Source organism: Kwoniella mangroviensis, assembly GCF_000507465.2.
Source record: "Kwoniella mangroviensis CBS 8507 chromosome 1 map unlocalized Ctg02, whole genome shotgun sequence".
In the NCBI taxonomy this organism is placed as follows: Eukaryota; Fungi; Basidiomycota; class Tremellomycetes; order Tremellales; family Cryptococcaceae; genus Kwoniella; species Kwoniella mangrovensis.
In genome coordinates this window covers 3,825,351-3,849,921 of record NW_027062534.1, presented here as the reverse complement: position 1 = coordinate 3,849,921, position 24,571 = coordinate 3,825,351, and the positions used below count along the sequence as shown (strand labels likewise).

The 24,571-nt window shown below is 45.1% G+C and overlaps 6 protein-coding genes across 6 annotated transcripts; 4 read left to right on the top strand and 2 right to left on the bottom strand.

Moving 5' to 3' along the window:
* Positions 1–1,936: 1,936 nt before the first annotated feature.
* On the top strand, positions 1,937–4,934 carry I203_106565 (uncharacterized protein; the record flags this gene model as incomplete). The annotated part of the gene is made up of 6 exons (XM_065517997.1): positions 1,937–2,550; positions 2,720–2,832; positions 2,896–3,989; positions 4,045–4,187; positions 4,247–4,611; positions 4,678–4,934. The coding sequence occupies 6 exons, from the start codon at positions 1,937–1,939 to the stop codon at positions 4,932–4,934; spliced, it is 2,586 nt and encodes an 861-aa protein (XP_065373301.1).
* An 886-nt stretch (positions 4,935–5,820) lies between these two features.
* Positions 5,821–8,069, top strand: I203_106564 (uncharacterized protein; the record flags this gene model as incomplete). Its single annotated transcript, XM_065517996.1, has 11 exons — positions 5,821–5,913; positions 5,978–6,034; positions 6,159–6,245; positions 6,324–6,329; positions 6,394–6,483; positions 6,566–6,802; positions 6,878–6,891; positions 6,965–7,046; positions 7,121–7,174; positions 7,290–7,402; positions 7,499–8,069. 11 exons carry the CDS (start codon positions 5,821–5,823, stop codon positions 8,067–8,069), a joined length of 1,404 nt encoding a protein of 467 aa, XP_065373300.1.
* A 211-nt stretch (positions 8,070–8,280) lies between these two features.
* Positions 8,281–11,551, bottom strand: I203_106563 (uncharacterized protein; the record flags this gene model as incomplete). The annotated part of the gene is made up of 7 exons (XM_065517995.1): positions 8,281–8,326; positions 8,384–8,677; positions 8,734–9,226; positions 9,283–9,385; positions 9,436–10,805; positions 10,866–11,231; positions 11,335–11,551. 7 exons carry the CDS (start codon positions 11,549–11,551, stop codon positions 8,281–8,283), a joined length of 2,889 nt encoding a protein of 962 aa, XP_065373299.1.
* A 1,081-nt stretch (positions 11,552–12,632) lies between these two features.
* I203_106562 (uncharacterized protein) lies at positions 12,633–13,017 on the top strand (the record flags this gene model as incomplete). Its single annotated transcript, XM_019150198.1, has 3 exons — positions 12,633–12,747; positions 12,806–12,903; positions 12,979–13,017. 3 exons carry the CDS (start codon positions 12,633–12,635, stop codon positions 13,015–13,017), a joined length of 252 nt encoding a protein of 83 aa, XP_019000526.1.
* A 329-nt stretch (positions 13,018–13,346) lies between these two features.
* I203_106561 (uncharacterized protein) lies at positions 13,347–16,381 on the bottom strand (the record flags this gene model as incomplete). The annotated part of the gene is made up of 18 exons (XM_019150199.1): positions 13,347–13,638; positions 13,694–13,818; positions 13,895–14,018; positions 14,088–14,186; positions 14,247–14,421; positions 14,486–14,553; positions 14,616–14,658; positions 14,719–14,784; positions 14,864–15,114; positions 15,182–15,393; positions 15,459–15,533; positions 15,607–15,644; positions 15,705–15,834; positions 15,897–15,903; positions 15,968–15,991; positions 16,058–16,067; positions 16,121–16,158; positions 16,218–16,381. 18 exons carry the CDS (start codon positions 16,379–16,381, stop codon positions 13,347–13,349), a joined length of 1,941 nt encoding a protein of 646 aa, XP_019000527.1.
* Positions 16,382–18,482: 2,101 nt separating this feature from the next.
* Positions 18,483–22,757, top strand: I203_106560 (FACT complex subunit SPT16; the record flags this gene model as incomplete). Its single annotated transcript, XM_019150200.1, has 20 exons — positions 18,483–18,551; positions 18,628–18,735; positions 18,797–18,887; positions 18,949–19,032; positions 19,091–19,190; positions 19,245–19,332; positions 19,383–19,498; positions 19,549–19,627; positions 19,685–19,873; positions 19,931–20,095; positions 20,149–20,279; positions 20,340–20,442; positions 20,496–20,840; positions 20,900–21,070; positions 21,126–21,435; positions 21,496–22,084; positions 22,145–22,274; positions 22,336–22,435; positions 22,511–22,600; positions 22,678–22,757. The coding sequence occupies 20 exons, from the start codon at positions 18,483–18,485 to the stop codon at positions 22,755–22,757; spliced, it is 3,138 nt and encodes a 1,045-aa protein (XP_019000528.1).
* Positions 22,758–24,571: the final 1,814 nt, after the last annotated feature.

Below are 24,571 nucleotides of genomic sequence, written 5' to 3'. Positions count from 1 at the left end.
CATCCCACAGAGTTCCAGTGCAGACATTTTTTTTGTGGAAGCTCATTCTGTAGAGATAGTGGTAAAAGAAGAGGTTCAGAAGGATTAGATTAGTCAACGCAGCAGATCATCCGGAACGCAAGTTCATCGGAAATTTATAAATTGGGGCTCTTTCATCTTTTTCTTTTTACGCATGTGAGTACAGGGGAAAAAAAGAAGAAAAGGAAAAAAAGAACATTTAGACTAGGAACTGATTTGGAAATAATGCTCTCTCGTCTCGTGTTGTGCTTGTGAGGAATATGTTCAATTTAGCTCCAAAAGATGAAATACCAGTCTAAAACAATTTTAGTCTAAAAACAATTCCTCGTAATAAAGAATCCAGGGAAAACAAACGAAATCCCACAAATCCAGCAAGACAAGGACACTCATTTCCTTGATATTTTGCGTCATTCATTGGGTGTAGACATTCCTTACTTCACCAGGTCAAGGTCAGGTCGTGCTACATAATCGGGTTGAGCTGATCAGTGATGTATATATATATACACAAACATATCAAGACGAAGGACGAGGTCCATGTTTTAGCACACGGTCGACTTACACACATTTGAGACTACTAAACCCGACTCATTCCGCACGACTCTTCAGCATCGAAACGTTACCGTAAGAAGTGATCGCCGCCGTGATCGTCGGAAACGAGACTAAGAACAACCAAAATCATTCCACCAAATACCACAAGCAAAGTCTCGAGCGTATTAGACGATAATTCCATAGGGGAAAATTTCGCATCAAAGTTGATCTACCATCAAGGATTGTCCTGTTCGTCCCCCCACTCGAAGATCCCGAGGTACCATCACAACCTTGCTCGATAGCACAAGCAATCAAATAATCAACACAGAAAGCTTTGATCGCCTAGTAATCAGAAAGAGCACAGCGGAGCACGACCTCCTTGGTGTTGTAGATCGCTTTGTTGTCAAAGCAGCATAGCCACGAAATAGATCTCAGCGCTGTACGCTTTGACTTCGAGGATCCCTCAAACACGACCTCACTTTCCGTCGCTTTCGGAGTCAATCACAGTTGACCTGTGTTCTGGCCATCGATCAGTTCCAGAAACGTGGTACAAGCCCAGCCTCAAAAAGCATCTGTGCGCCAGTCACGGAAAATCTTTTCGTGTTGGCACAGACCCATCTTCTGCTTGAAAAGGTGCGATCTGATCTAAAGGAGGGATTGGTTCTCACCATCTGGAAAGCGCCCGTCGTCGAGTAACCTTGTTCATACACCGGTTGTCTCGCTTGGATCTTTCTGTTCAACTTGGATAGAGGACCAAAGGATATCAATTTTGACGAGACACCAACATCCCACTTCCGGGCACGATCACCTCTCCCCGGCCATCAAACTCAAGTGGGGAGAAATTCGAGCCCTTTCACGGGTAGGTATTCCCACCGAATAAGACCGAGACAAGAGGTCAGGAAGAACTGTTGTGCCTCTCTCTCACAAAGATACAAAATCTCACGATATAGACTTCGAGTGGGACGAAAGTTTCTCCGTCTGGTGGCGAACAATCGAGAATCTCTTCTCACAAACGACTCACTCGAACAAACATCCCATCAAAACGCGATCATCCCGGATCTCCCAGTTGCCCCACCTTCACCCACACACACAAACACTCGTTTGAATTCCTGGTTTATTCTCCCCTTTCTTTTTTCCTGCTGTGGGAACTCTCGCCTTTTTACGGAAAATAACGACCTTACCCACCCTCTGTGAGTACAAGTATTTTACGAGAACAAAGTTTAGACCTAAAAGTGCTAAAACCCATTTATGAATTACAGATAATTGATCTGTTTGATATCGTTAATATCATTAATCTATCAGACTAGCAGGACTTTTCCAGACCAAGTCAGAAATAACTCAGTTGCTGCGATCTGGAATTTCATTTTTCTTTTGATTTTTTCAACAATTCATGATACCGCCTAATAACAATGGTCAAGGACAATATACGTCCTATGATCCTCGTCAACAACAAATCTACCAGTTCTCCCCCGGTTCAGTATCGACTTCTTCATCTTTCCAGTTGAACCCACCTCCTCATCCTCAATTCCTCCCAGGACCAAGTGCTAGTCCGGAGGATTCGTACTCATTCGCCCAACTACCGGTGGGTGGCATCCCGAATGCGGGAATGGCTTTTACTCAACAGCCACTCGGTCAGTCTCAAGCAAGTTCCAGTTCGAGTAGTCTCCAGATAAACATACCACCTCCTATCCCTATACAACCTCATTCCAGAGCTTCAATCTCTTCAAATTTGCTCGACGGCGATAACGAACCTGGCAATAGCTATGTATCGGACGCAGACGCAGAGATAGAAGGTGAATTTGAATTGGACCCAGAACATAGCAGACTTCCTGATGAGATAGGTTTTCCTCCCGTACCCAGTCGAAGGGAAACCTACGGGTCGTTACCTGGGTCAACGGACTCAATGGTGGATGGTTCGTTGGATGCGGGCGAAGTCAAGGAACCATCGAATAAAAGGAAACCAAGAATAACCCTACCGAGAGGTCGAGCATGCGTTGCTTGTAGGCGAGTACAAAGAGAGTTGAAAATGTAGGCATCTATGCTGATTGACCACTTGCTACCAATTCCTCGTTCGTTTCAAATAGGAATCGAAAATTGTGAGTTTCAATTTACTATGTCCTCGATCAACTCGAAGTTCTGATCCTGATTATCAACTGGTCCATCTTCCCCTCAGGAAATGTACTGGCGATGCACCCTGCAAGACCTGTCAGAAGGCAGGCATCGAATGTCGATACGAGGAATTACCAAGGAAGAAGCCACGAGCGATGATTCTGGAGGAAAGAGTTGGTAAGTCGAAGCTCCACCAGTAGAGTGCAAATCATGAGCTGACTTATCGTGATTCCTTCATAGCCGAGCTGGAAGCTTGTCTGAACTTGCGCCCGAACGATCCTGTACCCCCAAGATTTCAATCATATCAGCCAACATCTGTACCGCAGCCGGTTCGCTATGCTCCTCCCCCCCCTTCCTCACACAGTGTGTCCTTCGAATCCCGACCTCAATCAGCCACTTCCGTCGCATCTCCACCTTCTTCCCTCGGCAACAACGCTGCCAATTTCTCCTTAGTATCCCATATAGATATCACCCATCCGATGCCCAGTCTCAATCCTTCAAGAACGGATATACCGCCCAACTCGGCATTAGAATTGGCTCTGGTTCAATCTGTACTCCCTTTCGCTCCATTCATAGGTTTACCACTTCACTCAGCGAGATTCATCGCCTTACTCACACTCCCTCCGACTGATCCAAGAAGACCTCATCCAGCACTGCTGTACATCCTCTTCGCGCAAGCTGTCAGGATACTCGAGCTTGATCGACCAGCACCACGAATACCGTCATTGCCGCCTGGAATGTTCCCTCAATCATTGGCTCCCTCGGTTTCTCAGCCCAATATGGACCGGAACCTCATTCTGTCCCAAGTTGCCGGTACTTCTTTGATCCTCTTAGAGAGAGCTCGACAGGAATTAGATAGAGGTATAAGGAATGTCGATCGAACGTTCGATCTCACACGAGCTGCGATCGGTATAGCATGGATGTTATATAGTATGGGACATTTCATTGAAGGTTGGAATATTCCCGTCTCAAGGTTATTGATAAGTTGTGGATTACATCGGATTACTGGGACATACATCCCACCAGAAGGTGGATCAGGTATGGATCCAGATTTGATACCTAAACCTTATGCTCCTTCTCACCAATACGCTCATTCACATTCCGTTCGACATCCTTCCAACCCCTTTACCAACAATGCCAATTTCCCGGTAGTGAGGATGAGACCGATTATTATTCCTCCAGCAAGGGATGAGATTGAATTGGCGGAAAGGGTGGCTACATTCTGGGCAGCGAAAATGCAGGACTGGGAAGCGGGAATAGGATGGGGTTGGACAGTCAGCTTGGCAGATGAAATTTGTACGACAGAGTGGAGCTGGGGGAGTGGATCAGTCGAAGTGGGTACAATTCTGCTGCTATCGAATAGAGCAATAAGACTGATATCAATTATAGGCCAAGCCATCCAGCAGCGTGAGCGAAAAATTCAGCATTCGCGATCTATATGATCCATCTTCGGCGGTCCACTCGACTCCTACCCTCGACACAACCTATGTTCTAGCCATAAAAAGCTTGGCGTTGCTCCATCGAGCTAGCGCGTGAGTTACTCGATCAGCTGTACTTTTTATGGTAAGGTCGCGGCTGATAGTGCAGTTAGCCTTTATGACTTGCCTGAATCATCTTATGCGATAACATTACCGGATGGTCGAGTTGGCACGTCCACTACCGCACCTCTCACTTCGATCCAATCCGTTCAAGTGGCCTTGACCAACCTCAGACAACGTGTACCAGATTCATTCCAGGATTACACCCAATACACTTCTCCGCCCTCTGAAGTCTTGTACGAAGGCCTTTGCGATCCTTGGTGGATAATGTTTCATTCAAACCTATACACAGCGGAGATGTTATGCTGGAGGGAACTGGCGGAACACCATCCGAACGTATATGAGAACGCGGTCAGGTCAGCTAGAGCATTGACCAACCTCGTTAGGAGGGTTCCCAATGACTCTTGGGCTAATCTCGGTGAGTCGAGCACTATCTAAATCCTTAGCAACTTGACTGATCGTGCGCTGTTTGCGTCATACATAGATCTCGTCGTGGCCCTCAACCTATCTCTTACTTCCAGGTTCCTCTTCAAGGAATCCTCGAGATTGCTAGGTCTACCCCAGACCAACACAGAAACCAATCGCATGGCGGCGGTGATAATGGCGGACGCTGAAGTACTGAGACAAGCTCTGAGCGGGACATACAACAGGTACAGTCCCATTGCTGGAATGCACAGTCTGATAGTGCAGAGAGTCAGAGAAGGTTGGCCAGAGAAAGAAGGAGAGTACGAGAGGATCTAGACAATTCTTCTCTCAATTGTAAATATCACGCAAATCAATCGACGATAGACATACAGCTCTGCACGATCAACACTTTAACGTTTAACCCCAAACACGACCAATATTATATTTCATAGCATTTCTACATACATACATGGATACAAGTAGAACTCATCGCATATACATACACTCATTCACGATCTCAGAAAATAACAAATACCATGCATAAAATTATATAATTGTTCAGTTGTCGTACTAACTCGCTATGCGCCGGAACTAAGTTGCTCATGTGTCATGCACTTACGAGATTTTGGGGCTGGTCACGTCATGATACCTTAACACGGGGAACATATTGATCGACGACGTGATGGAACTTAACTTATCGTAACTCACCGTTGCTCCTCCTCTAGGCTTGGCAGTTGGATCTTTGACATGACGTCCCATTGAAAAGTATCACGGCACATGATTTAGGTCTCAAGCTCCTAGCCTTACCAAATTGCGAGACAAGACACCATGCATGTCAACTGATTCTGTCCGACTTGAAGCCCTAAAACCTCTCTGCGACACTATAAGCCACGTGAAAGTCGAAATAAAATGAAATCGTTCCTACCTCTACTTTACGATGAACATCTGAAAGTCGAAAAGTGAACGCACTACGTGATATGTTGTAACATATCAATGTACAGTAGCTGTTTTTTTTTTCTGCTTTCCTTAGATCAGTCGTCAACCCATGATACTTTAACTTCCTGTTCATCGATGTCGAGGTAGAGGGATGATCCCCGCCAAATGATCGTTCCACTAGTTGACTCGACTTTGATCAAAGACGAGATAATACATTTTAGTTGCATAGCCTTGCCGGAGTGGAAAAAAATTCGACCAGCGAGTCATTCTTCGGCACATAATCATTATGCCGATGCCACCACCGTCGGCACCGACACAGCAATCACAACAACCGCAATCTCAGTCACAATCACCACCATATCGTGCCCCTTTCGATATCGTATGTGTTCCATCCATCCTTCCCAGAATTCCATCCCTCGCTAATTACTCATGTATATCTCTAGTTCGCTTCAATCATCATCAGTGGGTTACTGAGTTCTCTAATCTTAGGGATAGTCTGGGTAAGTCTCACTAAAGCTGCTAGTTTTTCTGATGTTTGATAAGTTATAGAAAGACAGTATGCAGCTACTGACGTCTCAGTAGGTCACAGTAAGTCAAACCTCCCTCACGGGTATGTAAGAATAGAAAGAACCGAGATTGAGTCGAAGCTGGGGACAGGCTTTCGGTTATTTGCGTAGATATCCCAAAGACAGCTGGCATGCGAAGTTATTCGTGAGTTATCATATGTCATTTCTATCATATTTATCCTGTATGACGTTCCATACTGATGAAAGTACCTTACTTATGTAGGTGGCGGTAAGTGATTATTTGGCCCTGATTAGGAAACAGAGACTGAATTTCTCGAAATGAAATCGGACAGGCTCAAGGAGTCTTGGTAACGATTGAATCCATTGTGGTTTGCGTTATGGTCGTTGAAACTTGCGCAGTGCATAATGGAGATGACACGTACGTAGGTACAATTAAATCATCGTTGATGTACCGGAATGTACTCACACGCTAACTGAGATGGCATGCGTCTACGAAAAACATAGGCATTGACCATACAACTCGGTTCCTTGGCATGGGTCCGTTCAATCATCGGTTCAATAGTCGCATTTACGACACAGCTATTCATGATCAACAGGTTCATGAGATTATTCAGAAGCTTATCTTTCCATAAACGATCACCATACAGAACCAAAGTACTATATTGGTCAGGTTTGACCATCCTCACATCCCTCGCGGTACTCTGTTTCCTTGCAGGCTTGGCAAATCCTATCTATCTTGCTGTGAGTATGTTCACACACAGTGTGATATTCGAAGAGACTGATTGCCTTAATTTTTATGTGATGTGTTCCGAAAAGATATTGAAGAGATCGTAAGCGTTTTCTCCATCTCATTATTCCTCTCATATAGCACGTTCCGTACTAACCAGCTCCTGAAATACTCAGGGGTGTCCCTCTCGACTCACCACAGAGTTCGTTCTCAAGATCCTTCCCTATCATTTATGATATCCAATTCATCTCTCTCCTAGTACGTTATGAGAGATCCCGTTTTGGACGATGACCTACTGAGAAAATCCATTGTGGTAATTCATGTTCACTCAGGTCCTCGATGTGATCTTAACTGTATTGTTCTCACTGAAGTTACAGAAATCACGAGTAAGTCGAAGAACCAGTAATCTTCATGATCCTAATTGATCGAGGTCGAGCTTGTTTTCAGTCAGATGCAGTACGTATCACTTGCTAACAAATATTTCTTGCTTTCAATGCACAGACAGGGTTCGCGGCTTCCAACCGAATCATCGACGTCCTCTTAATCACTCTAGTCAGAAATGGATTTCTGGTAACGGCACTTCAGCTTACTGCTGTGGTTATTTCACAATTCCCGTCAGTCATCGTTATATGCTACGTCATATCGATTCGAAAGTCGTTATTGTGTTGGCCGAAGCTAATTATGAGTCGTTGATTTCCATCCCTATGCAGTGAGAGAGCCAGTTGGAGTTTGATAACTAACAATACGATTTCGAAAGTATACGTCTTAACGGTATTGGCAATCTTGACGAAACCTAGAGACACCCATTTGGACAGTCCCTTTAGCAGTAGACCAACCGGCGATTACGCCTCAGGTCCTTCTAGTGGAAGTGGGATCGGTGGGACTGGTGGAGGATCTTGTCAGACTTGCAGAAAACGTTTACACCTTCGATCACCAACTTTACATTCGATTGGAGGACCGAAGCAAGAACCTCTCAACCTCACGGAATTCTTATCGGAGGGCAGTATCGATAAGAGTGTACAGCTTGATGATTGGCAAGAAGGCAAGGAGCGGCATTCACTCGCCAGAGTTGGAGAAGATCAGAGTCAGGTTTACTCCGCAGATCTTGAGTATGAACCTGCCATAGGCAACGAAAGAGGTCAAGGAGATATAGTAATTCAAGTGGATAGACAGAAAGAAACTTTCGTCTCACCATCTGACAATTCTCAGCAGGCGACCAGACGTCCCAGACACAATGTCATGGGGGGTGATTTGACGCTGGAAAACAATCAGACCGTATAGACAAAGGATGTTGTAAAGTGTCTCGGTTTGTACGGATATACATAAATTTATGTGTATTAGCAACCAGTGCAATGCTGTATGATCAGGTCCCGGAATGATTGGTGTACATGCAGGTTTCATACTTGACTCAATGAATTATTATATGATGCAAGAGATTTGTCGATTGTGCTTTAGTCTATAAACGTTCATGAAAATGTGTCACGGTGCTCGATCAAGCTCCAAGACCAGTCTTGGTATTTTTTACAATGGCGACGATACTGACGGAACAATCAATTTCAGCTGACCGTGTCTTAGGAGAATTGGGACTAACTCACGGTGCTTCCAGTCCCGCTCCTCTACCGATTCTGTCACCTTCTGCCCAACCCATCTTGCTCAACAGTCTATGTCCAATATTGTCCTCGCCGATCTTATCCGCCCCGTGACCGACCATATCACCTTCTTTGTGTCGGACCGAAGGGACTGATGACTGACCCTTGACTTTCGCTTTACCACCTCGTGTGTACAGAGCTTTGTAGAAGCTATCTCCTACTTTCTGAGAGGCCGATAATAGTCTTTCAATCTTGATCTCATCGACAAGTGTACCAGATCGCTTGTTTTTCATAAGGACACTGTCGAAGAAGAGAGTCAGATTTGCATGACGATACGGCGGATGTGATGGACTCACGTGAATCTGGTTTTACCACTACCTCTGGACTTGGATCCAAGATTATAGCAATCAGCCAACATATGAACCTTCTTTCGATCGTCTTTGCCCATCGGTGGAAGTTGAAGCGTGGTTTTGCCTCTATCATCTAAGAAAATTTGAATCCTCTCGTCTACCATCTCGAGAGGCATGCTAGTGGGAATTCGACCACCCTTTCGGAATAAAGGCAGAGGGAAGTCTCCCTCTTCATCGGAAGAGATATCGAATAAATCAGCCACTTGCGAAGCCGATGCGGGAATGAGATGAGCGACGGCAGCTTGATGAGCCTTTCCTTTGCCTTTGGCTTTAGCTTTGCCCTTTCTGGAATAGCCAGCGAGCGCAGGTTCGATCTCGGCAATAAGTCGTTCAAGCTCTCGCTGTTGCTTCTTCTCAGCCTTGACCAATCGGTCCTTCTCCCACTGGGCCTGCAGCTCTGGAGGAACAAATTTGTTCTTCTTACTTTTCTTCGCGGGTGCTGAAAATACCGGTCAGACGTTAGACATAGAATTATAGAAAGCCTGTCAAACTCACTAAGTCCCCAAGTATCCCCAAAGTCTCCATTCTCGATAGACTTGAACAAGGAATTTCGGCTCTTACGATCTTTCATGTTGACATCAGTGCCGTCGAGGGCATCCTATCGAATTCATCAGTATATAAACTCTGAGCACGTAAGATGTTACTCACTTCCATTGCATTGATAAACCAGTCCGTGTCCTTATCCCATTGGTTAGAACCATTGAAAAGAGCTTCTACGTCCTCATCCTCACTGTCGTCATCCATCATTCCTTCTATGTCAATTGCACCGAGCACAGATGAATCGTCTTCATCATCGTCGTCATCGTTGTCGTCGTCGTCTTCCTCCTCTTCCTCGAACGCCTCTCGCGAATCATCAGACTGCCAATCTTCCTCGTCCACTATCTCTTGTCCACCTTCCGTTAAGCCCTTGATTCCTTGGCCAAACATTTTCATAGCTTCTATATCCATTTCTTCAGCATCTTCGTCATCTTGAACATTCGATTCCTCTTCCTGTAATTTCATCTCAACCTCTCCTTCCTGTACGTCCCTATCAGTTTGAGCGTTCAACATGGTTCCTTTCATATAATCTCTCAATAGCTTGATATCTTCATCCTCCTCTTTCTCGGCGTCTTCGGGATCAACGAATGAATCACTCTCCCCACCTTGAACATCAATGATTTTGACAGGGAGTCCATCACTTCCCCAATCAATATCGGAATCATCCCTAGGCATCTTATCCTGCTTCCTTTGCCGCGACTTCTTGCCTCTTCCACGTCGTTTTTCTCTCTTAGCGGCTTTCTTCTCTGCCCGTGAAAGTGCCTGAGGATTCACGAAAGCGCGACTGGCGATTTCGGGAGCAGACGATCTGTGTTGGAGTTGAGATGATGCGCCAATATCGATAAAGACCGGCTCAGGCTTTTTGTATGTCCTGGGAACGAATAGGATCTTCTCTTCTTCTGAATCTTCTGCTTGGACATGAGTTGTCTGTTCGCCAAGTGGACAACTCTCGATGATGTCGTAAGTGGGTATACGTGTTTCATCCTCAGCCTCAGGATTGATATCGATGAAGAAAAGCGGAGTTTCTTCCTTCACCGACTGGCTTTCGTCTGCGGCGATCGGACCCTCTTCTGCCATGGGTATGACAATCTCAGTCTCTTCGGTAACGATAGCTTCTACAGGTTCCGGCAAGTTAGACTCGACTGCGATAGTCTCTGTATGTGAAGCGTCAGGCGCTACAGGGATAGAAGGATTATGCGAAGTCGAGATTCCATGTGACGAGGGATCGTTGTGTACAACGAGCGAACTAGTTGCCGAGCTGAGTAGTTCTTCGAGAGCTGCATCTTGATAATTCAGTAACCCTTCTTCTCCTTGAACAGTGAAAGGTGATTCTTCGATGAGTGATGACGGAGGTGAGGACGTGGGAGGTGATAACGGCGAAGGCTGCTGGATGTAATCGATTTCTGTTTCATCCTGAAGATGGGTCATCTGAGGAGCAGATGGGTCGGACATGGGATAAACTTCCACGTGCAGCTTGTGATCTAGCGATGAGATATGTTAGATTTGAAATCTTTCTTTGTATAGGACGAGCTATGACTTGCCTTCTCCCATAGTGATCACATCAGCTTCACCGTCTTTGAAAAGTTCTCCAGCTTTCACAAACAAGGGTGCTTTTCCTCCTCCCCATGTTACCTTTCCGGTGCCCAGACCTTTCCCAACTGTCGATCTTCCTGATCCCAAGCCTCGATGATCACCTTTGGCTCTCGTATCGGGTTCGTGATCGTGAAACCCTAGCCCGTGAACTGGAGTAGCTACTCCCGAAGGTGTAGCAGGTTGTTGGGGACCACCCCTGTGGTGCGAAGAGAAGCCTCGTCCTCTACCTCGCGGTGTCTGGCTACCTCTACCACGAGGAGTAGATGGGCCTGGGGAAGCGGAAGATGAAGGTCCGAAAGGTTGAACGTTGAAACCTGATAAAGTAATAGAATTTAGCCCAACACGATCGTCATGATCTTCTTTGCCACCAACTTGGACACCTTGAACAAGCAGAGAATGGTTGATTCCGTGACTGACCTTCCATCTTGGTGTACTTCTGACTGTTGATCTTCTCATAGTCAAAGCCCATATTGGAATAGTCCGCGTTGAAGCTTTTCTTTGAACTTCCAGGAGTGAATCCACCACCTCTTCCACCTCTACCTCCACCACCTCGGAACCCACCTCTTCCTCGCCCGCGAGGAGTTGCGGGTGAGCCGGAATTGAGAAAATCGTTGAATGACTGTCGTTGCACCATCTATACTATCGATACAATGCCAGTTATACTTGATACAAGATGATGAGAGACGTGACGAGTGTGAAGAGGTGAAGGAGAAATCGTGAATATCGAGCAGAAGGATTGGTCAAGATCGAACTTGAGTGGTGATCCCACGTGCAGGTCAAAGTGGAGGTCGTTTTGGGGTGGCAAATATATGTTGATACATTGGGTGGCACAGTCCTAGAATCCTCTTCCTCTTCTTGCACGATTAATGCCTCGTCCGGCAGGAAGTTCTATGACACTGAGATCGGATGATATATCGGATCATGGCTTATGGCAAGGGCTCGCCAGAGGAGTATCTTTTCACCTCCATACACCTGGGCCAATACCCTTTGGGTCAAGACGCATCGTCAAGTGAGAGAAGGTCTTCTCAAAGCACGATTATTGACCCAGTTGAAAAGATGTGTTCAGGTACTACAGTAAGGTAGCACTCAGACCTTTCAACGATAAAAAATTAAATGAACGAGAGTCCTTTGCATACGTTATCCAAGATCAGATAAACTTTTCAATTGCATTGTGTCAATCCAAACCTGGAAGCATGACATCGCCTTCCAGACCATGTCAGCCGGCGAAAGACCAGAGGTTCTGCTTGGAGAACTCTCAAAGCATGACACAAAGGATTGATGAGGGATAAGTAGGGTCACTCGCATATACGGTCCTTCTTTCGAAACGAGAAAACCAGGTCCAGTGTCCGGTGATAAAACGATCAGTAAATGCTTGAGTTGCGGTGAAAGATAGACTGTTTAGATGCTGCCTGTACGTGCGTGTCCAGCACCACTCGTAGTGTGTACTGGCTAGATTGCTTGGAGATATAGGCTGAAAGGTGCTTTGATCAGTTGTGCACAGATTACTCAAGAGTTACAATCCAGTTAAAGACTCTCGCTTTCCAGGATGGATCATCCACGTGTCAATGACGTCATACCCTTATTTATGAGTATACAAGTATAAGTTCTGCTGCATGGTCAACCTTATCTATCTGCTTTTACATCTACATTTACATCTACACCTTGCATAGTTTCAAAAACCCCTCGCCAGATCATCGCGGATATACCCAGACAACATGTCAGAAGCCACTGCCCCACCTCCCACCGCCGGCGCCTCTACAGCCGGATCGACACTCATGAATCCAACTGCTACCCAAGCTCAAGCCCAGACAGGCCAACAAGATGCTCTTGGTGAGTCGACTCTTTGTTAGCTAAATATGACTCAGCTCACAATCTCTCCGTTGGATAGATAAAGGTGTAGACTACGTCTTAGGTAAAGCGGGACACAAGCAGAACGTATCTACTACTGAGAAGATATCGGACGGTATCAGATCAGGATTCAAGAAGGTGAGTCTCACTAGATTCAACATCCTACATTTTTCCATGAGATATTGAGCAGAAGCTGATACACCGTATGAGTAGTTTACCGGAAAAGACGTCCCGATCCAAGACAAACAATAGGTCAGTTTCACAGAAGGTTCACTCTGACAAGAAGAAGAAGCAGTGGAAAGACAATATAGATAGCTTGTAATGCATGAATAATATATTGTATGTTCCTCATTTTTGCAAAGTTGATCGTCACAACATAGCATCAGTGTACATCAGATGCAGATCAGGATGGTGTGTCAGTCATACAATACATTCACCGAGAACCCGAAATATCTATAAAAATCAATGTGTATCTATGAAGCAACAAGAGAAGTAGACTGTTTATAAGCAACAATTTAAGCAATGCCCCAAGGGCTCAGAAAGGTCGAACCGCTCCAATCTACTGGCAGTGATCTATCTATCTATTGGTCCACAACCGTCGAAGCACTCGATGACATAATTTTACTCATGGTGAAAGAGGTTCCAATTTCCAATTTCCCATCATATCCCAAAGTAGGCACTTCGACAGGAGTGACTGTCCCACCCGTTCGCCGTTCTTCTTCCTCGACAGCGCTCGAGAATTGGCCTTTCTCAAGATCGAGATCGGTACTCGTGTTGGATGAGGATGAATCGTTAGATTCCAACCTGATTGGAGGACCCGGTCGTTTTTTGAGGATGTTCACTCCGATTATATAAGTCACGTATGATCCCCATCTATGAGCATACATCAACTCAGGTGATTGCCTACGACGGTAGGAGGGGCACTTACATCTGAGTAAGGAAAAGACCAATCGCGATGATCCAGACGAAGACTGACCACACTCTATCGATGGAGTCGTAGCTGAAGTTTTGGTGGAGTCCCCAATACACCAACAGAGCTGAAGCACTTGCAGCCTGAATAAGTAGAACGATCGTCAATGTCAGCTCGGACGAGGGGAACAACAGGGAGGAAAAGGGAATGATGACTTACCTTAAAGATAAACGTCTGTATAGAAGAGATTTTAAGGATCAAAGCTACTGTTTCTTTTTTCCATTTCAATCTGTAACCCATTAAACCGATGAAAGTGGGCTGTTCAGTGGTAGCTTGGAATAACCTAGTTTCGTATAGTTCTCAAGTCAGTCAAACAGCTAGTGGTGGAGTAGTTGTGAATAAGCGGAATTACCAGATGATACCGCTCAACATGAATGTAGGGTTTTGAGTGTACTCGTTCGTCGTAACTCCAAGGGAAATAGCGAAGATGGTGAGTATGTGATGGGCGACACTACTCAATTTAACTGGTAAGCGCTTATTGAGATGTTCTGAACAAGAAGATATAGCTTACAGAGGTAAACGCATGTTAAATCTAAAGATCAATTCGAAAAGGTATAAAGCGACGGTGAGTACACCTGCTAATCTAACGCATTTGAATTCCCATAGATGCCATTCACCCTTGAACCCTGGTGACCCCACAAGTTGAAGGGCGAGAGCGACAGCGGTGAAGATGATAGTCATGAAGTCTGTTAACAACATTGGAGTAAGCTCGGTCAACTAAGATACGTCGACTATCGAAATGTAGCCTACACATTGTTACGTTCTTCTGGAGTTCTCGAGGCAAGTCCTTGTAGGCGTTGTTGAATCGTGCGAACATGCTGGATCCAAGATGGTAACGATCAGCTACGTTCCAATTCGATACGTTAATGAGTGGACTCACAAGTCGGTGACTTTGGCGAAGAAGTAATAGAAGACGAAATACACTACGACATCGGCCATCAGTATACTAACCTCAACAAACATCGACTTGAAGACGGACTTACCAAAAGTCATAGTCGCATACCAAGTAGCATCCCAGGAATGTGTATCTTGGCCACTCATTGACAATTCTAAGGAGATCCAAATTCAAAGCCCAAGCCCATTAGCCAAGATCCGGATATATTGGAACAACAGTTTAGGTGGACATACCAAGCAGAGCACTGAGCTCGGACGTCTCACTTGATGCCCAAACGTCTTGAACCAATTTCTTGTTTTCTGGCGTAACGTATTTAGGAGCCAAGAACCCTTGGGTGAAATGATCACCTCTGACAGTCTCGGTGTAATCCCTATCTATGCAGAATGAACCTCCCGAAAGGCTCATAGCTGGACAGTAGGTTTCCGGGTTGAGCTGGAGCATCGATGAATGGACGGCTCGACAGGCTAGGTTATTTTCCCCAACCCTATCAACGAACACATCATCAGCGTCCAGCTGATATTACAGTAAGATGAAATTTGATCTGGACTGACCTGTAGAGTTCTCCTGTAGGTAAGGAAGTCGCATTGGCAAGACATTCCGTCAACGATTCGTACTGGGCATCTCCATCTGTACAGTAAGTCATGGTTTGAGTACAGGTTGCAAAGGCCATGAATTGATGTAAAGTCTGGGTGGAATTGTCATCGGACATTCCGAGCAGTTTGGCCATGTAGGGTGTCAGTTGAGGGATGATAGTATCGGTCGCCTATGAATCGCACGGTATCATGTCAATCTTGAGATTTTCCATATCACCTGTAGAAGAAGACTTACCCAGGCCCATCGTCGGAAGATCAAATCGTACTGAGTGATCTCCCTTTGGTCGTTGATTGTGAGGAAGGCTTCGAGCTATTTATGACATTCCAAGTGTGAGTTTCAAGCCTTTTTCCCCGATTGTAGCTGATTCAAGCGAATCACCCACCTCGATAGGATAGGTAGTATTCAAAATTGGGTATTGAACTGTTCATCTCGTCAGTATCTAGATGTACGAACCTCAGATGGTGAAAGGATTTGACCTACGTTCAAACTTGATACCAGCTGAAACGGTGTTATGCTCCACTGCGGCAGCTGTAACATTGTATGAGATGGGTACACCGACAGGTGAAGGGACAGTAGGGTTCTGAGCAGCACCGAGGAATAGACCGAACAGCTGTTGTGAATAGATAGATCAGACTCAGTTGTAGCGGGTGATGCCAATATGGATATACATACGAAGTCCCTGGGGATGGGGAACCATCAGCTTGGTCATCAAAGTTCAGGTCGCAGTGAAAACGGCAACTTACGTAGAGTAGTCTCGACCATCAACGCTAGAGGCACAGGTGGTTAGTATCAATAATGTGAACTAATTGACCTTTGAAGTGGCTCATACTCACTTCCCGACGACTGCAAATGTGTGATCAGCAAAGCCCAAGCAAAGTAGTTATTCTTTTACTCACTGTCAATAGAACCTTTGACATCCTCAGCAAATAATGCGCTATTCATCCAAGGACAAAGTCAGCTTCACCACTCGCTCAAGGGAACACCATGACCAACCTTTTAGCGTTTAGGTCAGCTACCAAGTGGCTCGTGCTGGAAGGCATAAAAGCATCCGCAAAGTTCTTGGTCACTTGAAGATACTCGAAACTTGTCAGAGCATTGACAGATAGAGTGGTAAGGAACGTGGGAGCGATCAGGCACGCTAGAGCGTTGAATCGCATTTTGAAACTGTTTGTCTGTCGGCTAAACGATCAGAAAGACAAGATATTCTAGTTTGTCTGCGGCTGGTTTGTCTATAATAGAATAAGATCGAGAAGAGACATCCCATCGTATCTTTTATATATGTATATTTACATCGTCCCTTCGATGGTATATCGATGATCGTCCCAATTCATCTGTATCTGAAAATAGAAGTTCACCACTTTATCGTCAACCACGGGTAAGGGTCTGCTGTTCGGCTGTCAGCCATGGCTGCGGACGAAGGTAATGCGAGGCTCCGAAAACGTTTATCTGTGAACCTCTTACACAACTTTCCCTACGATGTAACCAAAAAACAACGACGATCACTGATATAGTTTGATGAGCCCTGATGATGTGATTGGCTTTTTTCGGTTCCCACATCCTTTCTTTGACTTTGATCCGCCGGATGTTGTATTGCAGTACAGGTGGTATAAGGGTACGACGATCAATGCCGTTGAAGTAACGCCCATAAAACGAAAAACAGAAGGTTTACAAAAAACATAAAACGCCTTTTGATGGACCATGTCTTGACAGATGATCGGAAATAGTCAAAATGCAACTATCCGATTAGGACGATAGAAGTTTTTCAGGGAAATATCAAGCTTTTTTTTTCTCAAAACAAGTCTAAGATAAGGAATTGGTTAGTTGCCTAACGTTACTTTTTCTAAAAGAAATCGAAAATCCCACGCCTCACAAAAATACCTTCAACTCGAATCATCCGTACTCCTACTGCAGGCATTATCGGATGATTCATGTTCGTACCAAGATGCGGGAACTTGTACGGCACAAGTCGTAGGTGGTAGGCCGAGTGGTAAATGTTAAGGTTCCTTACGAGTACCCTGAATCTTCACTCTAGGTTGAACATCAACTTGCTGTCAGTTGATCGACAGGGCAAACGAACAACAAAGGAGAACACAAATATTCAATCTGAACAGGATAAACACGCTGTATCTTATTTTTGAATGATTGGTCAGAGGATGACTGACCAAAACCAGACCGAAGTATTCTTTCCCTATATGATGACGACCGCAGCACGGAGCCGAGTATGAGAAGCCCAGTGCTGCAGGTTGCCCTCGACGTGTATAAAGTTTCAAGGGGAGTTACCAGCTGGAGACTCCAAATAATCGTCTCAGCCAACTATAACGAAGCATCATGTTTGATGTCGCCTCTCCTGTCATGCATTGCACATACATATAACAGCCTGCTAAGTGACCGAGACGAGTGAGACTGCAACAGGAGGCGTGCAGATTCAAGCCGAAGAGGCTTTTTTGTGTCTCCAAACTAAGATAACAATAAATTACATATACGATGAGACATGTAGAAATACGACCGACTTGCATGTTTTCGGACATTTCAGGAGATGATCATAACGTAAAGGTGTGACCTGATCTTCCTTCTTGAATTTTTCTCAAGTCAGCCGAGTACTGGATAGCACTCCTCAAACATCGAAAGATGCCGAAAATATTGGATCGTAGCCAATTCAGTCCGGTTCAACTTCACCAGACCTGCCGATGATAAGTTCAAGTGGGACATGTGTTGAGAGGATCGTGAGCACCGGGCTGGTCTGCACCAAAAAATACCACCTTAGAGCTTCATCAATCTCGGAAATGAGTCTCACGTTCGTACGATGCTTCCAATCATGTCGTGTTGATATACACCAATTTGAACTGATTGTTCAGCTTCGACATCCAAGCACGAAGTCTTGCTTCAGGGTGACTCGGGAAGCATGGAGGAAGAAAGGCAGGGCATAGGAATGGCTGATGTTGTGCCACATCGCTATAACCCCGAAAAGACAGCAGGGGACATGTAAGTGGAGGGTAATTAAATGGGGGGCGCGTCTGAGTTCTGAACATTAGGACGCGTATCAATCAGTAAAGTGCAAAGTTGACCTGACTTGGCCACCACCTAACCTACTCATGTTCATCCTTGATCACTGGTCATTCCCAATCTCATTCTTCCTTCTCTTCTCCTTAGATACAATCACATCAATCAGTCAAGATCAGGGAAGGATTCTGCTGAAAGACGGACGAACTTCGAGCCAAGGCACACCGAAAGTCAACCACGAGATCATACTCCCTCAATATGTCCGATGTTCAACTCGATTCCGCTCTTTTCTTCAAGAGGGCCGAGAGGATCTTCCAGGCGTGGGAGGTGAGCTCACTCTTCGATCCTGCCGTTATTAGAGCTCTCCTTTTCCCAGCAGCTAACAAATCGCGAATTCTCGTAGAATCCCTCTGGTGATACAGCTGAACTGGAAGGATTGACCGCTTTACAGGTGGTCTTAGGGGAACCTAATGATGATACCCCGGCGTACAACAAGACTATGTCTCTACAGGTGTGTATCATCATCCTATCACCGGAACCACATTTTCTATAGCTGAGAGATCATTGTATAGCTGTACCTCCTTGGATTCGAATTCCCCTCCACTCTCATGCTGTTCACAAAATCACCTCGAAAAGTCACTTTTGTCTGTAGTTCATCCAAAGGTGCGTTCATCGTCAGCTATGGCTTCAATTGAGCTGACCATAGCATTCCTCGCCACTCCAGCTAAACTACTCAAGCAGCTTCAGTCATCCAATGGGATAGAAGTGGATATTCAGGTTAGATCGAAAGATGAAGGTGCAGCCAAACGTCAGTAATACATATATACTCGACGTATGACGTTTCGCTGATTATATTGTCATCATAGAGGTGGTAAAAGACCTGGTATTGTCGTTGGGAGATGGAAAGGTTGGAAGTCTGCCCAAAGACAAGCCTGCGGGTAAATTGGTGGATGATTGGAACGCAGCGTACGTTCAGATATCCAGAATATCCCCTATATAAGCTTATGCCAAGTCCCACAGTGTCGCTACTTCGAAGGGTGGATTAGAAGTAGTAGATATATCGATATCCGTCTCAGCAATCCTTAACGAGAAGGATGGCGAAGAGTTGGTATGTAAAGCTATACCCCTACTAGAATCTATACTAACAACCAGTGGTAGAAAAACCTCATTACCGGTTCAAAGATGACCGCTACTACCATGCAACATTACTTCAAGTCCAAGATGGAATCTATCATCGATCGAGGTACAAAAGTACCGCATGAAGTGTTCGCAGGGTGAGTTGTTGTCCACGAGATAGGCGAGTCATAACTGATGACCTGGATAGCTTGGTGGAGGAGAAAATTGGCAATGATGAGAAAGGTCCAGATATGAAGTTGTGGAATAAAAATTCTTCCCTTGGCGATGTAAGTTGTGCATTATCATCCTTCATATCTATTGATGACTAATAACATGTCAATCAGGTCGACTTTTCATCTACTGAATGGGTTTACTCACCTATCATTCAATCTGGGGGCAAATACGATCTTAGAGTTACCGCCATGTCAGATAATAGTCCCTTAAAACCTGGCGTAATCTTGGCGAGTTTGGGTATCAGATATAAGAGTTATTGTACTAGCATGAGTAGGACGTTCTTCATCAGTCCCAACAAGGTTAGTCGCTCAATAGGAAAAAGTGTATCCATCCAGCTAATAGCCTGTATCTTTCAGAAACAAGAATCGTATTATTCAGCCCTGCTAGAAGCAAGATCGGAAGCTTTGAAGAAGTTGAAGGCTGGAGCGGTAGTCCAGGATGTGTACAATGAGGTCCAACAATTTGTCGAGTCTAAGAGTCCTACGCTAGGACAAAATCTTTCGAAAAGCATTGGATTTGCCGTGAGTCTCATTCATTGAACACTAATTGGCCTCAAGCTGAGAATCTCCTCTAGACTGGTATCGAGTACCGAGACAGCTCCTTCGTACTCAATGCTAAGAATAGCAGGACGTTGAAGGAGAACATGGTGTTGATCCTTTCGCTGGGTGTACAAGAGTTACCGGATCCGAAGAAGCCAGGAAAGACGTGAGTTATCCGAAGTTTCAGACTCCTCGATATCTACCCAAGCCGACTTGAGTATACTAGTTACTCTCTTCTCCTCGCCGATACCGTAAAGGTCGGTCAGAGTGGAGCAGTCGTTTTGACAGAAGGTGTCACTAAGCTGAATGATGTAGTCATGGATCTCGAGGTGAGTCGGTTATTTGAATTCCTGACCTGTGGCTGCTGCTGACACCCCTTCAGGATGAGGAAGAAGAAGAGTCTGAACCCGAGGTCAAGGCAAAACCTAGTAGGAAGACCAACGGTGATGCCAAACCCAAATCACCTGTCAAGACTAGGACCGGTGCTGGCGGTGCTCGAGCCGCCCCAGCGAAGACCCGAGGTGCCAATAGGGATAATTTCGAGCAGACCACTTCAGAGAAAATCAAGGCAAACCAAGCTCGACTGCATGCTCAGCGAAATGCCGATGGTGTGAAGAAGTGGGAGAAAGGCGGGAAAGGCAAAGACGGTTCTCAAGATAAGGTCGTGAAGAGGTATGAAAGTTATAGAAGAGAGGAACAGCTTCCCAGAGCAGTGGAGGATCGTCGAGTGAGTAAACCCCGTTCGTCGTCACTACCACGGGCAATGAGACTGATGGTTTGGTTCAGGTATATGTGGATGAACAGAGACAGTCAGTCGTACTGCCCATCAATGGATTCGCCGTTCCTTTCCATATTTCTACCATCAAGAATGTGACGAAGAACGAGGAAGCGGAACATATCGTACTGAGAATCAACTTCCAATCTCCTGGTCAAATAGCAGGAAAAAAGGAAGATATGGTCAGTCTAGAAATGGAGATATTTTATACGTGCTGATCTGTTTCTTCCGAATCAGCCCTTTGAAGATCCCGATGCCAATTTCATTCGATCGGTATCGTTCCGATCACAAGATCGAAGACATATGCTCAAAGTGTTCGACACCATCACTGCGCTGAAGAAGACAGCGACGAAGAGAGAAGCTGAAAGAAAGGAACTTGCAGATGTCATAGAGCAGGAGAAATTGGTTGAAGTGAAAGGCAGACATCCATATGTCCTCAAAAATGTGTTCCCTCGTCCAGCACCGGAAGGGAAAAAGACGGATGGAAATGTTGAAATCCACCAGAATGGTATCAGGTTTAGACCTGATGGTCCTGCTTCTAAGATCGGTAAGTTACACATAAAACCTTATTGTTGGTTGAAATGTAGCTGACGTCGTCCACGTGTAGACCTGCTTTTCAGTAATATTAAACACCTCTTCTTCCAACCCAGTGAAAAGGAACTCATTGTTATCATTCATGTACATCTGAAAGCTCCTATTATGCTCGGCAAGAAGAAGACGTATGATGTACAATTCTATCGAGAAGTGACAGACATGTCGTTCGACGAGACTGGCGGTAAAAAGCGAAGGGCAAGGTATGGTGATGAAGATGAGATTGAGCAGGAACAGGAAGATCGAAAGAGACGTGCCGAGTTGGATAAACAGTTCCATGATTTCGCAAGGAGGATCGAATCTGCTGCTCAAGCTCAACAGTACGAGTTGGAAGTAGATGTACCGTTCAGAGAATTAGGTTTCTCAGGTGTACCTTATCGATCCAACGTTCTTTTACTTCCCACAACAAACTGTTTGATCCATATTTCGGAATTCCCATTCACGGTCATCACTCTTTCCGACGTTGAGATTGTCCATCTAGAAAGAGTTCAATTCGGTTTGAAGAATTTCGATATGGTCTTCGTTCTGAATGATTTGAAGAAAGCTCCGATACATATCAACTCTATACCTGTTGTTCATCTAGATAATGTCAAGGAATGGTTAGAGTGAGTCATTGTTCCGGTATCTTATCAATTTTCTTAGCTGACTTGATGATAAACGTCCAGTTCATGCGACGTACCTATATCGGAAGGACCGGTCAACCTCTCTTGGCCTGCCATCATGAAAACAGTCAATGATGATCCGCTTGCCTTCTACAATGAGGGAGGCTGGGAATTCCTTACTGGAGGTGGATCTGTGAGTGATATGATTGTTCAGAAGTCGTGAACCTGCTGACACTATGCATTCGCAAATGTAGGACGCTGAATCATCCGAATCGGAAGAAGGATCTGAATTCGAGGAAGATTCTGATGCGTTTGACGATGAGTCTAGCTCAGATGATGAGAGTGGATCAGACTGTAAGCTTTTATAAAGTATTGACTAAGAAAACGGGCAGATATACTGACTGGAATCGGATGATAATGCCATTTTAGTCGGCGATGATTCCGATGATTCTGGTTCGGATGAAGATCTAAGTGATGAAGGTGAGGATTGGGATGAATTGGAAAGAAAGGCTGAAAGAGGTGAGTACGACAGTTCTCCAATATTCCGATACACGGATGAGATGAGGGACGCTAACTCGATATGTCCTCCGATTCAGCCGATAAGAAGCACCGTGAGAAAGGAGGTGATGAATCGGATGATGATAGAGGTAAAAAGAAGAAAGGCGGTAGACGATAAGTCTTAAGGGATATCAGGTAGACGGAGTAAAACTCAAAGAGTAGTACAGTAATGTTGTATTTATAGATTTCATTTCAATCCAGTACTTATTTTAGGGGGAAAACTGAGAGAAGAGATCTCATTGTCCTATGCAGACTATCATCCATGTTTGCGATCGGGTTAGAGATGATAAGCTACATTGATTGATGTTGAATGTCAACTCTCTCTGGTCTGGGATTTGTAGACAAGATCTGAATGCTCATCATTGGATGACACGTGCCGAAAAGGTTGGAATCTGTACCTCTCGGATCAAACGGACGAACCATTCCTTCGGTTCCGTTTGCTTTTGCAGTGATCACCCACCTGTTGACGTAACACAAGAATGATGACTCGATGAGCTTTCCGCAAGAACCGGTAATGGAACAGTCGAAGCGATGTCAGGGGTTCTGATTTCTGACTTGAATGGCAAGTTTGCCCTTTTACGAGAGGAACTTTGGCAGGAGTTGCTTGATAAACGTGTTGTCGGCTTGGTTACCGTAACTAATTGCTTATCTGACAAGACTGACAATTCTGTGTTTTCCATACAGTATCAATAGGATTCTCTCCTATCCAGGAGAAGATCATGACTATATTGAGTAGCAATATTACACATGCTCTCTGAGTAACTTTGCATGCCACGACGAACTACGTTCTCACATACAAGGTAAATAGGAAATAAGCTCGGATGTAAAATAGTTACAAGTAGTAGTACAAATTAGACGGGGCGATGGTCAGGGACCCAGTCACAAGTAACGGGCACCGTAGCAAAGTGTCATACAGCGTACAGCTTACAGCAGTAGTATGCTAAGCGTATGGGCCACAGGAATAAGCTCTAACAAGCTCTTTTTTGGTGGTAAGGGGTGAAAAGGTAAAAATCGGATAGTTTGTTTTTTAAATTGTCAGGGTCCAAATACCCATAAGGTGTCCGTGTGTAGTGGTGCTATCATATCTTCCTCCATCCCCTATGTTGGAACAAAAGACACTGCTGTCTATCTACCTGAAACATCCAGTACAGCTTCACCAACTAACACGTTCACTCACTGCTAGCCATAACTTACGCTTCTCTCGGCCCGTTGATACTACTATACTTGGGAAAACCCCGAAAATCCCACTGTACCAATCATTTCCAACGGTCTGAATCTCATTTCAACCTTTCTCTACTAGGCTTGAGTGATTGGGATCCCAGCGTCATACACGAGCTCGTCTTCGACCTTTGTCCGTATCTACAAGTCGAACACTTGTAGAAGTGCAAGTGGGGATCAACCACCTTTCGGACTTTTTCGGGTGGGACAGGCAATCAAACAGGCCACAATAGGCCTGACTGCTATCCGTGTATACTTCCTCACTACCCGTCCATCTCGCACGGTCCTCCCTCCAACTCGACATCATCCCCTCCCTTTCAATTATACTCGTATCGTGCACATCCACTCCCACTTATATTCTCAACTGCTCAACGCCTTCTCATCTCACACGTTTCACTAGTTCACTGCAAACGTCATCGTCCATCACTAGTCTTTTATTCCAACATCAGTGATACCTCCATACAAGTAGACGGGATCTGATTTAGATTGGGTGGGTACCTTGCTTTTGATTATCAGACAAGGACAAGATTATACTTCGTCTTTCGCGTTCGTCGCTCGATACCACGTCCAAATCGCGAAGATCCCCATCAGTAGAGCCAATAGAGGAAAAAGGGCGGTCAGTCAGTAAGAACCAAAAGTGAGTATCGTATCAGTCATATGCTTGTTTGTGATTCCAAACAGAAAGGGGAAGACTATCCGGACAGATGAGATAAT